General features: G+C 47.7%; 2 protein-coding genes across 4 annotated transcripts in view; one reads left to right on the top strand and one right to left on the bottom strand.

Moving 5' to 3' along the window:
- LOC310964303 (toll-like receptor 2 type-2) overlaps positions 1-6,238 on the top strand; it is a 6,358-nt gene extending 120 nt beyond the window's left edge. Inside the window, exons 1-11 of one of the 2 annotated variants that reach the window (XM_083937378.1) lie at positions 1-155; positions 815-971; positions 1,050-1,199; positions 1,737-1,943; positions 2,834-2,956; positions 3,427-3,577; positions 3,798-3,962; positions 4,161-4,340; positions 4,423-4,563; positions 4,649-5,157; positions 5,457-6,238. The exon at positions 1-155 is cut by the window's left edge and continues 120 nt beyond it. In XM_083937378.1, coding sequence (XP_083793504.1) covers positions 1-155; positions 815-971; positions 1,050-1,199; positions 1,737-1,943; positions 2,834-2,956; positions 3,427-3,577; positions 3,798-3,962; positions 4,161-4,340; positions 4,423-4,563; positions 4,649-5,157; positions 5,457-5,880 — 2,362 coding nt within the window. In that variant the 3' untranslated portion in view covers positions 5,881-6,238. The remainder of the gene's footprint in view (positions 156-814; positions 972-1,049; positions 1,200-1,736; positions 1,944-2,833; positions 2,957-3,426; positions 3,578-3,797; positions 3,963-4,160; positions 4,341-4,422; positions 4,564-4,648; positions 5,158-5,456) is intronic. The other variant, XM_083937379.1, reaches the window with a different exon arrangement.
- A 1,274-nt stretch (positions 6,239-7,512) lies between these two features.
- LOC310964054 (serine protease FAM111A-like) lies at positions 7,513-10,578 on the bottom strand. Of its 2 annotated transcripts, none has more exons than XM_083937042.1 (5): positions 10,478-10,578; positions 10,110-10,212; positions 8,961-9,039; positions 8,634-8,687; positions 7,513-8,533 (listed from the first exon to the last, which is right to left on the bottom strand). In XM_083937042.1, the coding sequence occupies exons 2-5, from the start codon at positions 10,115-10,117 to the stop codon at positions 7,943-7,945; spliced, it is 732 nt and encodes a 243-aa protein (XP_083793168.1). In that variant the 5' UTR covers positions 10,118-10,212; positions 10,478-10,578; the 3' UTR covers positions 7,513-7,942. The 2 variants fall into 2 exon arrangements, with proteins under 2 accessions (XP_083793168.1, XP_083793169.1); XM_083937043.1 differs by having other exon boundaries at positions 8,961-9,044.
- Between the last annotated feature and the right edge of the window lie 699 nt (positions 10,579-11,277).

Genomic DNA, 11,277 nt, shown 5'->3' on the forward strand with positions numbered 1-11,277 from the left:
GCGGCTCTCCTGTCACTGCTCCCACGGCGGGTTCGCCCGTGTTCCCGCGGTGACGGACGGCGCTCTGACTCTCGATCTCTCCTTCAACAACATCACCGCGGTGGACGGCGACGATCTGACAGGACACACGAGACTGAGGGCTCTGAGTCTCCACGGTAACGTTGAGGGGGTTTTTTATTGGCTGTGTAGGAAAAAACAACATAAAATGAGCACGAGTTTGATTCAGGAGTCACATTTTTGACCGTATTTTGGTTTCGGAGAATATCACGGTTCCTTTCAACTGCTCCTTTGCGTTGAAAGGAGCCAGTTGAGGTGGTTCAGGATCATCTGGTAAGGATGAACCCTGGGCGCCTCCCTAGGGAGGTGTTCCCGGCACGTCCAGCTGGGAGGAGGCCTCGGGGAAGACCCAGGACCAGGTGGAGAGATCAGATCTCCACACTGGCCTGGGAACGCCTCAGGATCCCCCAGTTAGAGCTGGTTAATGTGGCCCGGGAAAGGGAAGTTTGGGGACCCCTGCTGTTGAAACAACAAAAAATAACTCCAGCAGTGGGGTTGCCAGGTTGGTTGTGTCAAACCAACCTGGCAACCCCACTGCTGGACTTATTTTATCTTGTTGTGACTACGATCTTGAGACACTAGATGGTGGTGTTCTGCTCATTCTCCATATTCAACCTTTAACAATGGTGGCGATAATGATACCAGTTAACTATAACAATGAAATTCAATGGTCCAAGGATTGACCCCTGTGGAGCGCCTCGTAACCTATTTGTTAGTATGTAGGATATTTTTACATGTAGGTATTACTACCCTCCAGGTAACAGAGTGGCTGTGATCGATCCATCAGCGTTTGACTCTCTTTGGAGTCTGGAGGAGCTGGATCTGTCTGCCAACCAGCTGACCGCTCTCAACCCCAAATGGTTCCGCAAGCTAGGAGTTCTGAAGGAGCTCAACCTGCTGGACAACCCTTACAGGTAGAGCACATCAGGTTACCTCCACATTGCATATGATGTTCAGGTTTCCACATACTCTGTGTGTCTTGTGTCCTCCAGCTGCCTGGGTCCTCGTCCAGTGTTTCAGAGGCTGGTCAGGCTCAGGAGGCTGGGCTTTGGAGGTCCTGCTCTGGAGGAGCTAAAGAGACAAGATCTGTCTGGAGTCACGCAGCTGGAGGAGCTCACTGTGCACGCCAACAACCTGACCAGGTGGGGGGATGACTGCGTTTGTGTTGTTGCAAGAGTGCCAAATGTTTTGCCCTTGCATGCTTCTTCAAAGAACCAGGTCCAGGTCCAAGTGGCCGAAATGTGTTTCCTCAGGAGGGGGGCTGGAGTCTCCCTTAGAGAGAGGGGGAGAAGTTCAGCATCCGTGAGGAACTCGGAGTAGAGCCGCTGCTCCTTTGCGTTTAAAGGAGCCAGTTGAGGTGGTTCAGGATCATCTGGTAAGGATGAACCCTGGGCGCCTCCCTAGGGAGGTGTTCCAGGCACGTCCAGCTGGGAGGAGGCCTCGGGGAAGACCCAGGACCAGGTGGAGATTAGATCTCCACACTGGTCCTGGGAACGCCTCAGGATCCCCCAGTTAGAGCTGGTTAATGTGAAAGGGTCAAAGAGTCAACCACTTGTGTATGGGCCAATGTAACGACCACAGACTGAAGCATTGGTCTTTAATCTGCCGTCTGACCTGTCCTTTGAAAGTCTAACCATTCCCATCATTCATTCTACCTTTGTGTCTTTTACTCTCTGAAGGTACGAGTCCGGTGCTCTGGCTGCCATTTGGCCGTTGGGTCGTGTCACTTTGAGCCTTCATGGTCCATTTTTAACAAACACACCTTTAGCCTCTGCTGTGCTTGGGGATGTGTCGTACCCGGAGACGCCTATCATTCTAGAGGACCTCCATCTGATTGGGAATCAGTCTGTTCAGCCCTTCAGAGAGGCAGCCAGGAGGAGGGTCAGGTCTGTCCACAATCTCTTTTTCTTCTGTTTTTCAGTTCATGCAGGATTATGAGCGACAATGTTAACAAAATATCTTCGATTATATGCACTCTGAGATAGTGCAGTCACTTCACATCAGCATTCAAACTGTAATTATACTCATCTTCAGCCTCTTATCCGGGGGCTGGTCAAGGGGGCAGCAGCTTTAGCAGGGGACCCCAAACTTCCCTTTCCCGGGCCAGCTCTAACTGGGGGATCCTGAGGCGTTCCCAGGCCAGTGTGGAGATCTAATCTCTCCACCTGGTCCTGGGTCTTCCCCGAGGCCTCCTCCCAGCTGGACGTGCCTGGAACACCTCCCTAGGGAGGCGCCCAGGGTTCATCCTTACCAGATGATCCTGAACCCCCTCAACTGGCTCCTTTCAACGCAAAGGAGCAGCGGCTCTACTCCGAGTTCCTCGCGGATGCTGAACTTCTCCCCCTCTCTCTAAGGGAGACTCCAGACCCCCTCCTGAGGAAACAAAATCCAGCCGCTTGTACTCGCAACCTGGTTCTTTGGGTCCTGACCCCGCTTTCAGGACCACAGGTGAGGGTAGGAACGAAGACTGACCTGTAGATCCAGAGCTTTGCCTTCCTCAGCTCTCTTTTGGTCACAACGGTGCGGTAAACTGTAATTATGACTCCTAATAATCAAAAACAAAAGAAAGAGAAATTAGTGCGATATTTTCAACGCTGTCGCTGCCCAAAAAGCTTTAGTTCAAATTTCAAACTGCCTCCTGACATTTGAAACCAGCAAATCATGGGATTGAGGAAGTGAGACACAAATGCATGCACTATTCAAGTATTGTGGATTTTTGTAAAAACGGTTTAGCGGGCAAATCAATCAGCTGCCCGTCTGTGATGTCACTCTTCAGGAAAATTGCCTTCAACAACCTTTCCGTGTCCGATGAGGCCATTGTTGATTTCCTGGTGGTGATTGATGGGATGCCGCTCACCGCCCTGTTCGTGGACGGCGTCACTCTGACAGGCGAGGGCAGGTAGGGAACCAGCAATTTTGTTTTTTTTAAAGATTACATTTTGGCAGTTTTTAAAGCCTTTATTTATTAGATAGAACAGACAGGAAATGGGGCGAGAGAGAGAGAGAGAAGGGAGACGTGCAGCAAAGGGCCGCAGGTTGAAGTCAAACCCGCGGCTGCTGCCTCGAGGACCTTCAGCGGGGGCGACTGCTCTAACCACTGTCCCACCGGCCGGCCCACGTTACCAGTATCTGTCCTGACTGTGGGGCAGAGAAAGAGCACATTTTGTACACCGATCAGTAGCCAGACAGAAACTTTAATGAGCTATGAATGTGCAGAACAATGTGCGTTTGTGTTCTTATTTACTTAGGTTTTATATGTATGTATGTATGTATCACTACTAAGAGCTTCATGTAGTACTGTAGTTCATAATATAGTTGAATGAATGACTGCATGAGTCGTGTAATGGTTTGTTTCTTGGTTCGTGCTAGGTGGGAGCAAGCCAGTAGGACCGATCACAAAAGCATCGATGAGTTCTTCTTACGAAACATTGTGGTGCTGAACGTCTTTAAGTTTACCTCGCTTCTGCAGCTGGGGTTTCTGCTGCAGTACCCACGGAAGGTGTCTGTCATAAACACCCAGGTAAGGGACAAGGTGTCATTTGTCAGAAGGAAGGACGTAGGACGAGTAAAGTCTCCGAGCAACCGTCCATTTGCATCTCTGGAGTACATCATCAGTCATCATTCGTCCCAAATATGTAACCTGCTACTACATCAATCCCCTCTAAAGTTAAAGCAAAAAGTCTGAATGGTGAGAACAAAAATTAGGAGTGTGATTTCAAAGTCAGAACTTTCCTCCTCAGGTGTACGTGATGCCCTGTCTCACGTCCCGCCTGCTAGTGAACCTCCAGTACCTGGATCTGTCTGACAACCTGCTGACTGACCTGACTCTGGTGGAGACACTGTGTGACGGAGACGGTACGCTAAAGGATCTCCGAGTCTTAAACGTCAGCGGAAATGCTCTGAAGGTGCCTTCATGAAGCCTAACTGTTTTTGTAGTTTTTCAAGGAGGGTCTAGCTACTCAATCTCTCCATTCGATGTTGACCTCTGTACTCCTGCGGATGTGTGAAGTGATCATCAAATGTAATCGTGAATCCAAGAATATTTGAGGTCCCAGGTTTGAAAAAACAAATCGCCTGCTCGCTTCTATCCCTCTACTGTCCAGTCTATGTCCACAATGAGCCGACAGGTAACAAAGCTCTCCAGGCTGACCCACCTGGACATCAGCAGGAACGGCTACATCTCCATGCCCCAGGACTGCTCCTGGCCCTCCACCCTGCGATACCTCAACATCTCCTGGGTCAAACTTACAAGCATCTCCCCCTGTCTACCTGCAACTCTGGAGGTACTGTGAGTGAACCATGTAGCAGTAATCCTGACAGACCTCGACCATCACAACAAAAGAATACTCACTTTATCATGTACAGGTGTTGGATCTGAGCAACAACAATCTGAAAGACTTCATCCTGGTTCTGCCTGCTCTGAGAGAGCTCCACCTCTCTGGGAACAAGTTACTGAAGTTGCCCCCTGGATGGCTGTTCCCGAGTCTGCAAACACTGACGATACAGGTAAGGACCAATCACTCAATCATACATTTCTTCTTCCAGTCCTCTTTGTATTCCCCACTGTGACCCATTCCTTGTTCTTCCCCAGTCAAACACTCTGAGCATGTTTGACCGTTCAGACCTCCGATCATACAGGCGCCTCCAGGACCTCCAGGCGGGCCAGAACAAATTCGCCTGCTCCTGTGATTTTGTCTTCTTCTTCCAGTCACGCATTGAAGGAGATGAAGCTGTGCAATTGACAGATGGAGAGGAGAGCTATGTCTGCGATTCTCCTCTCTACCTGCAGGGAGAACCGGTGGATCGAGTCCACCTCTCCGTTGTTGTGTGCCATCTGGTAGTGTTTGTGTCCGTGAGCTGCGGAGTGGCGCTGTTCGTAGGGCTTCTCGTGTGTGTACTGCTGTGGCGCCTACATGCGTTCTGGTACCTCAAGATGACATGGGCTTGGCTGAGGGCCAAGCGTAGCTCCCGACGGCGGCGGCGACACAGAGATAGAGTGGACTCAGAAGAGTTGCTGTGCTATGACGCCTTTGTGTCCTACAGTGAAAGAGATGCTAGCTGGGTGGAAAACTTCTTGGTACCTGAGCTGGAGGAGCCAAGGTAACATCAGCACTTTTGTGATACTTTAAAACACTATAATGTTTAACAGTTTATCTGCTTGTTAGTAAGCAGGATGTCATGAAACCTACTCTACTACTACTTACCAGATTTAAGTGAACTTTTCTAGAAATTAGGCCAAAGAACAACAGATTTGCACCACCAATGTTTACCTTTTGTGTCATAACTCATATTCCTTCTGAATGAGGTACACAAATAAAATCTTCAAATATCCAAATTGAAGTTTGGTACAATGTGATTACACACATCATTAAGTAGTTTCTGGTTCATATCTCCTGCAGGGAGAACGATGGAGACTCTGGGAACACCAGACATCCCCGTCCTCTGACCCTGTGTCTCCACAAGCGGGACTTCCTTCCTGGACAGTGGATTGTGGACAACATCATGAGCGCCATGGAGCGCAGCCGCCGGACCGTCTTCATCCTCTCAGAGAATTTCGTGCAGTCTGACTGGTGCCGCTACGAGCTCGACTTCTCCCACTTCCAGCTTTTTGATGGGAATTCGGGCAGAGATGCGGCCATCTTGATCCTGCTGGAACCACTGTCCAACGACGACATCCCCAAACGCTTCTGCAAACTGCGCAAACTCTTGAGCTCCACCACCTACCTGGAGTGGCCTCAGGATGAGGAGAGGATCGGGGAGTTCTGGAGTAGACTTCGCGATGCTTTGAGAGGGGAAGAAGAGCAGGACGACAAGGAAAGATGAAGATGAAATGGGCTGAAAGAATAAACAGCCAAGGTCTCTGCTTCAGTTTGCTTCAAACAAAGCTTTTGGATCAAAAGCAGTGATGTTGGAATCATTGGGGGGAATGTTAAACAGACAATCTGACAATAACACAAATTTCATGCAGTCCAAAACTTTCCAAACTTTGTAAATTCAAGGGTTTAATCAACTCAAATTATACGTGGCTTTTCTCCGGGTTCTCCGGTTTCCTCCCACAGTCCAAAGACGTGCAGGTGTTCGGTTCATTGATGACTCTAAATCACCCGTAGGTGTGAATGGTTGTCTGTCTCTGTTCGTCTCTATGTGTCCTGTGATAGACTGGCGTCCTGTCCAGGGTGGACCCCGCCTCACGCCCGATGTCAGCTGGGATCGGCTCCAGCCCCTGAGACCCCCGACAGGGACAAGGAGTTAAAGATGAATGAATGAACATCTCATCTCATCTTCAGCCTCTTATCCGGGGTCGGGTCGCGGGGGCTGCAATTTTAGCAGGGGACCCCAAACTTCCCTTTCCCGGGCCACATTAACCAGCTCTAACTGGGGGATCTTGAGGCGTTCCCAGGCCAGTGTGGAGATCTTATCCCTCCACCTGGTCCTGGGTCTTCCCCGAGGCCTCCTCCCAGCTGGACGTGCCTGGAACACCTCCATAGGGAGGCGCCCAGGGTTCATCCTTACCAGATGATCCTGAACCACCTCAACTGGCTCCTTTCAACGCAAAGGAGCAGCGGCTCTACTCCGAGTTCCTCACGGATGCTGAACTTCTCCCCCTCTCTCTAAGGGAGACTCCAGACCCCCTCCTGAGGAAACACATTTCGGCCCCAAGTGAAGGACTTCAAGTACCTCGGGATCATGTTCACGAGTGAGGGGACGATGGAGCGTGAGTTTGGCTGGAGAATCGGAGCAGCGGGGGCGGAGCTGCAGTCGCTCTACCGCACCGTTGTGATGAACAGAGAGCTGAGGAAGGCAAAGCTCTGGATCTACCGCTCAGTCCTGGTTCCTACCCTCACCTGTGGTCATGAAAGCTGGGTCAGGACCCAAAGAACCAGGTCCAGGTCAGGACCCAAAGAACAAGGCCGCGGGTACAAGCCAATGAATGAACAGTTTGTTTAAATAACAATGGAAAATAGAACATAAACAAAATGTATTGTTTGTTTGAGATACATATAATTGTAAAGCCCGAGTTTAAATGATGATGATGAAAAAGACTTGTTGAAAATGTGTTGTTTAAAAAAGTATGCTTTTAATATTATGTTAAAGTAGGAGCCCAAAAACAGAAGATCAATGAAAAATGATGATCCACTTAAGCTACACAGCAATCGATGGCATTCCTTGTAAAACCTAAGTATTTTTTTTACCTTGAGAAGAGGAAAAGTCAAAGATATGATGGATCTAACACATCTAAGTGCTGTGCTACAGCTTCATTTGCTAGTAGTGTGGTGAAGTGGCCACTTGAGGAAGCTGTTGGTCTGTGATTTCTGCGACAACCAGAGGACGTCGTCTGTGGATGAGAACGAACTGAATAAACTGCTGAAATTCAGGTTGTCAGTTGTTTTGCTTAGTCTGTGTCCCTGCTGTTATGAAAGATCCAATAATGAAAATCAAGGACATGAAACAGACTTTGAAGAAAACCAACGTGAGTTTTAATGAAGTACAAACAGAATACATCAGGAGGTGATATGAGTATTAAAGTCTACAATGTCAATAAAACACATTTCATTCAAACTTGAAAAAACAAAAACACCAACGCTGTCTCAATTCAGGTTCACACTGAGATGTTTGGCAAAGTGCGGTGCACTATGAGTTCTTTCATAACGGTCAAAAAGTCCCTATCTCTGCTCCATAGTGGAAGCTACGGGTCCACCAGTGTATTTTCAAACTACTATCCTGGTGTCTGATAAGGAGAAAACAAGCCCACAGATGTTTCAGAGGGCAATAATGCTTTGCTCGTTCGCAATTCACCTTCAAAAAGAAGGAGAAAAGGCTGAGATCTGTATGTGTTTCATTACAAATGCCAGTAAAAAAGATTTGCTGTCAAATGTTGCAAGTGTCATTCGTGGTAAGTGCACATAGAATTTGCTTTCCGTGGAAGGCATATCTTGAATTTTTTTCCATGTAAGTTGTCAATCAGTTGTTTGCAATCAATGTTGATTTCTGGATCTTTATTGTCAGACAGCTTGAAGTCGCCAAAGTCAATGAAGCGACCGTCTCTTTCCAGCACCTCTTTCACGGTCATGCCCTTCTCCCCGTAGACACGCAGATACTTAAAGTTTTTGAGAGCATTGTTTCTAAAAAGCTTCTTCTGTTTGGTGAATAGCCCTCCCTCTGTATCTATGTAGAAGACAAAATACTTGTCGCTCGACTGTATTGGTTTGTCTCGTTGGTCTTGAACCTTTTCAACCTCTTCTGACTCACATGTTAAGGTCAGGATCTCTCCTTCGCTGATACAAGTACAAGGGAAATGTGTTGCAAGGACTGAATCCCTTGCTTTACCCAGCTCAATTACAAGGTTTCCATCTGAAAACGTCTCCTTATATCTTCTATGTGATTTCATGGCCTCCAGCACTGTGCGAGGTTCATTACAGGTAATAGAGTATTTTGTATTATCTAATTTCATGTAGAATTCATGTAAATGTCCGGCCTGCAGAAAAAAACACCGTGAGAAAATACAAGTTACACGTCTTCTTCAATCTAACAAAAGTGCAGATTTTTTTGTGCGTGTGGTGTATTAGTCTACTCACAGTGGAATCACCATCGTTCTCCTGCTTCACTCTCGTTTGGCTGCGTGTGACAGTCTGCAAAATGAGAAAAGGATTTAGATTCACTGTGAAAAAATGGGCCCTTATTCATGACATGTCTGTGCACACAGATCTTAGCAAAGAGCTCCGGACATTGGCCAGGTGGTGAGAAGGAGCACTGGTGATTGCTGTGTTTCTGTTAAATGTCAGGTTTATCAAATAAAAAGACAGAGCCACAGCAACACTCACACAGTACCTTCTCTTTAAACCATCTCAAAAACTTGTAAAACAACTCAGGAACCTGTAGCCCACTATTCCACAACGACTCACCTGTGAGCCTGACGCTCCGCCAGGCTGAGGACTTTCCATGGTGGTCAAGCTTTTGCTGCTGCTGCTGCTGCTGCTGCTGCTGTCCTGATAAAAAAAGGCATGGCATTCATAAACAGGCAAACCGGTTGGGACTAGAACATCTAAGTGATGCCGAAAAAAGCACTGTCAATTCATTTTCATAGGTGCCATTACATTACATTTAGCTGACGCTTGTATCCAAAGCGACTTCCATTCACACCCATGCACAGCACAGTGAGGGGGGTTCAGTGTCTTGCCCGAGGACACTTTGACATGTGGACCAGAGGAGCCGGGGATTGAACAGCTGATCTTTGGTATGGGGCACACCCACTCAACCCCCTGAGCCAGTGTTGTGCCTGAACGCGTTCACTGAACGATGGTTCATGAACTCGATCGTATTTTGGGCGAACATGAACTGAACGTACCGTATTTCTGCCTGATGAACGTTACCGTGAACGCGTTCAGTCTGGGGTCAGTGACCGACAAGCTCTCTCAGTTTTACTCTGTTCAATAGGGCGCCAGATTTCTACAGAGCCTTCCAAACACCGTAAACAGGCTTAATATGGAGCGGAAACAGACCCAATCTGGCAACAGCAGCCACCTGTGTCGCACGTATTCTCGGTTAAACAAGTTTGATCAGTTTTATGACAAGGTCGTGAGGATGGGAACAATCTTTCAAAAAACAAATCTGCACTTCCTGGGTTTAATAGATGTGACGCAGATTGTTTGCAGGCCCAAAGAATGCTATTTAATTACACTGATTACTGTTACTGCGTTGCCGGGGGAAACGGGGACAAATGACGTAATGACACGGCCCTGGGCTCTGTAACTGCTGGCAGAACCAACGCAGTTCTTAGGAGGTTCTCTGTTAGCATCGGCACTAGCACTCGTTCGTTCTCTCGTTGGAAAGATGGTAAGTGTAGTCAGGAAGACGTTGCTCAGTAGAGATGCAATGAAATGCATCTTCCCTCAAAGTCCTAGTGTCCGACGATTTCAATTGTGAAGCAGGGGAAACAACCAGAGCGATCATTTTAAGACTGGGTAGCCTAACGACGCCGATGGCACACTCAATGCTGTAAAAGTCTCTGCTTGTGAGGTAGGATTGGATAAAAAATTCCAGAGCTGACTCACCTTGGCATCAACTACACAAACCGGTGTAGCAGGTTCTCAAGCCAAATGTGCAGCAATTGGTTGAATTCAGCGTCGGGCAAGAAAGAGCTCGGATGTTGCTCGTCTACGACAGATAAAAAACAATAAACATCAAAGTTCTCCGCGCAGAGTAAAGTTCATATGAACTGAAGAAGTGAGTGACTCATGAAATGACATCAGTTAATAATGAATCCACAGTTACTCAAGATGTTAGATCTCCGAGAAACCAGCAAACAACAAAGTAACTGCTCTACCCACATATATCCCTGCTGTGTTCAAAGCAATAAGACTATAACAATAACAATAATACGAGTCTGAGTCAGAGTGTAAAGAAAGATTCGTTGAGTTACCTCGACTGATCATCCAGCTCTGAAAGATGGCGCGCTGTGTTTGAGCACAGCTAGTGTAAGGCAGTGTATCTACACTGGGTGCGGCTTGTGACTCGTTGAGTTGTCCGTCATGAGTCACGGAACGACTTCCTTTTGTTTACCCCTTTTGAACGTGTCGAACACGCCCTGATCACAGTCCAAACACTTTCAACACTAATAAAAATGACAGGAAAAAGATTCTGAGGTGAACCAAACCAGGATGTTTTTAATCAAATACAAGTTTATATGTGAAGCACAATTCAAAAACAAGGTCATTCAAAGTGCTTTACGTAAAACATTAGCAATAACACATAAAACATATGCATTTAAAATACATTAAAGGACCTGTCCCATGGTTAGTCCTGACTCTGGGGACACAGAGCAGACCTGTCCCATGTTTAGTCCTGACTCTGGGGACACAGAGCAGACCTGTCCCATGTTCAGTCCTGACTCTGGGGACACAGAGCAGACCTGTCCCATGTTTAGTCCTGACTCTGGGGACACAGAGCAGACCTGTCCCATGTTTAGTCCTGACTCTGGGGTCACGGAGCAGACCTGTCCCATGTTTAGTCCTGACTCTGGGGACACAGAGCAGACCTATCCCATGTTTAGTCCTGACTCTGGGGACACAGAGCAGACCTGTCCCATGTTTAGTCCTGACTCTGGGGACACAGAGCAGACCTGTCCCATGTTTAGTCCTGACTCTGGGGACACAGAGCAGACCTGTCCCATGTTTAGTCCTGACTCTGGGGACACAGAGCAGACCTGTCCCATGTTTAGTC

Source organism: Echiichthys vipera (genome assembly GCF_963691815.1).
Source record: "Echiichthys vipera genome assembly, chromosome: 22".
Taxonomy (NCBI): Eukaryota; Metazoa; Chordata; class Actinopteri; order Perciformes; family Trachinidae; genus Echiichthys; species Echiichthys vipera.

Bases quoted from the DNA above. Each gene is read 5' to 3' on its own strand.
- LOC310964054 (XM_083937042.1), bottom strand. The intron at 8,688-8,960 runs GTGAGTCGTTGT...CTCATTTTGCAG, and splicing joins GCGGAGCGTCAGGCTCACAG to ACTGTCACACGCAGCCAAAC. The intron at 8,534-8,633 runs GTGAGTAGACTA...TTTTTTCTGCAG, and splicing joins AGAACGATGGTGATTCCACT to GCCGGACATTTACATGAATT.